The 3,077-nt window shown below is 32.3% G+C and overlaps 1 protein-coding gene across 1 annotated transcript; it reads right to left on the bottom strand.

Moving 5' to 3' along the window:
- Window positions 1-1,781: 1,781 nt before the first annotated feature.
- LOC106477408 (lisH domain-containing protein C1711.05-like) lies at window positions 1,782-2,810 on the bottom strand (the record flags this gene model as incomplete). The annotated part of the gene is made up of 2 exons (XM_013937981.1): window positions 1,782-2,124; window positions 2,692-2,810. Coding segments are annotated over 2 exons (462 nt in total), but the record flags the coding sequence as incomplete, so codon positions are not given.
- Between the last annotated feature and the right edge of the window lie 267 nt (window positions 2,811-3,077).

The raw sequence follows: 3,077 nt of genomic DNA, 5'->3' as shown, positions 1-3,077 counted from the left end.
GCCAAGAGGTTCCTGTGTAATAAGTTCTTAAAAGGTATTCTCATCTATTTCAACCTCATCATTGATCAATTAGATAGATAGAATGAGAATCATCACCACTTGATATATAAGACATGATAGAATCGTCATCACTTCATCTATTAGACATTATAGAATAAGAATCACCATCACTTGATATACTAGACATATTAAAAACAGAATGATCACCAATCTACTTACTAGACAAACTAGAAACAGAATCATCATTACTTGATCAATGAGACATGCTACAATCAGGATCATCATTGCTTATCTACTAGACATGCTAGAATCAGAACCATCTTCACTTGATCTACCACACATGCTAGAATAAGGATCATCATCACATGATCTATTAGACATGCTGGAATCACAATCATCATCACTTGATCTACTAGACATCCTAAAATCAGAATCATCATCACATGATCAAATAAATATAATAGAATAAGAATCATCATCAACTGATCAAATAAACATACTAGAATCAGAATCATCATCACAAGACATACTAGATATGCTAGAATGAGAACCACCATCTCTTGATCTACTAGATATGATAAAATAAGAATCATCATCACTTGATCTTCTAGACATACTAGAAATAGAATCATCATCACTTGAACTACTAGACAGGTTAGAAATAAAATCATCATCACTTAATCTACTAGGTATGCTAGAATCAGAATCATCATCTCATGATCTACTAGATATGATAAAATAAGAATCATCATCACTTGATCTTCTAGACATACTAGAAACAGAATGATCATCACTTGAACTACTAGACATGCTAGAAATAAAACCATCATCACTTGATCTACTAGGTATGCTAGAATCAGAATCATCATCACTTGATCTACCAGATATGCTAGAATCAGAATCATCATCGCTTGACTTACTAGACATGATAAAATCATTATCACTTGATCTACTAGACATGGTAGAATCATCATCACCTGACCAACTGGATATCCTAGAATCACAATCATCATCACTTCACCTATTTGATATGCTAGAATCAAAAATCATCATCATCACTTGACCTACTAGACATGACAGAATCATCATTACTTAATGTACTAGACATACTAGAATCAGAGTCATCATCACTTGATCAACCAGATATGCTAGAATCACAATCCTCATCATCACTACATCTACTAGATATGTTAGAATCAGAATCATCATCACTTGACCTACTAGACATGACAGAATCATCATTACTTACTGTACTAGACATACTAGAATCAGAGTCATCATCACTTGATCAATCAGATATGCTAGAATCACAATCCTCATCATCACTACATCTACTAGATATGATATGACAGAATCATCATCACTTGATCTACTAGATATACTGGAATCAGAATCAACATCACGTGATCAACTAAACATCCTAGAATCAGAATCATTATCCCTTGATCTACTAAACATGCTAAAATAAGTATCATCATCACTTGATCTGCTAGACTTACTAGTATCAAAAATCATCATCATGTGATCAACTAAACACCCTAGAATCAGATTCATTATCACTTTACATAATATATATCATACAATCAGAATCATTTTCACTTGATTTTCTAGATGCTATATTGTCAGAATCATCATCACTTGATCTACCAGATTTACTAGTATCACAATCATCATCACTTGATCAAGTAAACATGACAGATTGTTCATCCCTTGATCTACTAGATGTGCTAGAATCACAATCATAAACACTTAATAAAATAAACATACTAGAAAAAATCATCTCATGATCTACTAGACACGATAGAATCAGAATTATCATCACTAGACCTGCTAGACATGATAGAATCAATATCACTTGATCTACTAGACATAGTAGAATCATCATTGCTTGACCTATTAGATATGATAGAATCAGAATCATCATCACTTGACCTACTAGACATGACAGATTCATCTTCACTTATTCTACTAGATGTGCTAGAATCACAATCATCATCACTTGATAACATAAACATACTAGAAAAAGAATCACCATCACATGACCTACTAGATATGATAGTATCAAAATCATTGTCGCTTGACCTACTAGATATGATAGCACCAGAATAATCATCACTTGAGCTACTAGTCAAGGTAGAATAAGAATGATACTCTCTTGATCTACTAGATACTATATAATCTGAATCATCATCTTTTCATCTACTATATATGATAGTATCAGAATCATCATTGCTTGACCTTCTAGATATGAAAGAGTCAGAATCACCATCACCTTAATTACTAGACATGATTCTAGACATCATCACTTGATCTACCAGACATACTAGAATCAGAATCATCATTACTTGATCTACTAGACATATTAAAATCAGAGTCATCATCACATGATCAATTAAACATCCTAGAATCATAATCATCATCACTTGATCTACTAGGTATGCCAGAATCAGAATAATTATCATGTGATCAACTAAACATCCTAGAATCAGAATCATCATCACTTGATCTACTAGATATGCTAGAATCAGAATCATCACTTGATCTACTAGATATCATAGAATCAGAATCATCATCACTTGATCTATTAGATATGCTAGAATAAGAATCATCATCACTGACCTACTAGATATGATAGAATCATTATCACCAAACAAACTGGATATCCTACAATCACAATCATCATCACTTCACCTATTAGATATGCTAGAATCATAATCATCATCATCACTTGATCTACTAGATATCATAGAATCAGAATCATCATCACTTGATCTATTAGATATGCTAGAATAAGAATCATCATCACTGACCTACTAGATATGATAGAATCATTATCACCAAACAAACTGGATATCCTACAATCACAATCATCATCACTTCACCTATTAGATATGCTAGAATCATAATCATCATCATCACTTGATCTACTAGGTATGCTAGAATCAGAATAATTATCACGTGATCAACTAAACATCCTAGAATCAGAATCATCATCATGTGATTAACTAAACATTCTAGAATCAGAATCATTATCACTTGATCTACTAAACATCCTAGAATCAGAATCATCATCATGT

Source organism: Limulus polyphemus, unplaced genomic scaffold (genome assembly GCF_000517525.1).
Source record: "Limulus polyphemus unplaced genomic scaffold, Limulus_polyphemus-2.1.2 Scaffold14904, whole genome shotgun sequence".
Classification (NCBI taxonomy): Eukaryota; Metazoa; Arthropoda; class Merostomata; order Xiphosura; family Limulidae; genus Limulus; species Limulus polyphemus.
The sequence above is the reverse complement of the archived record's forward strand: the minus strand, read 5'-3'. Positions and strand labels throughout refer to the sequence as shown.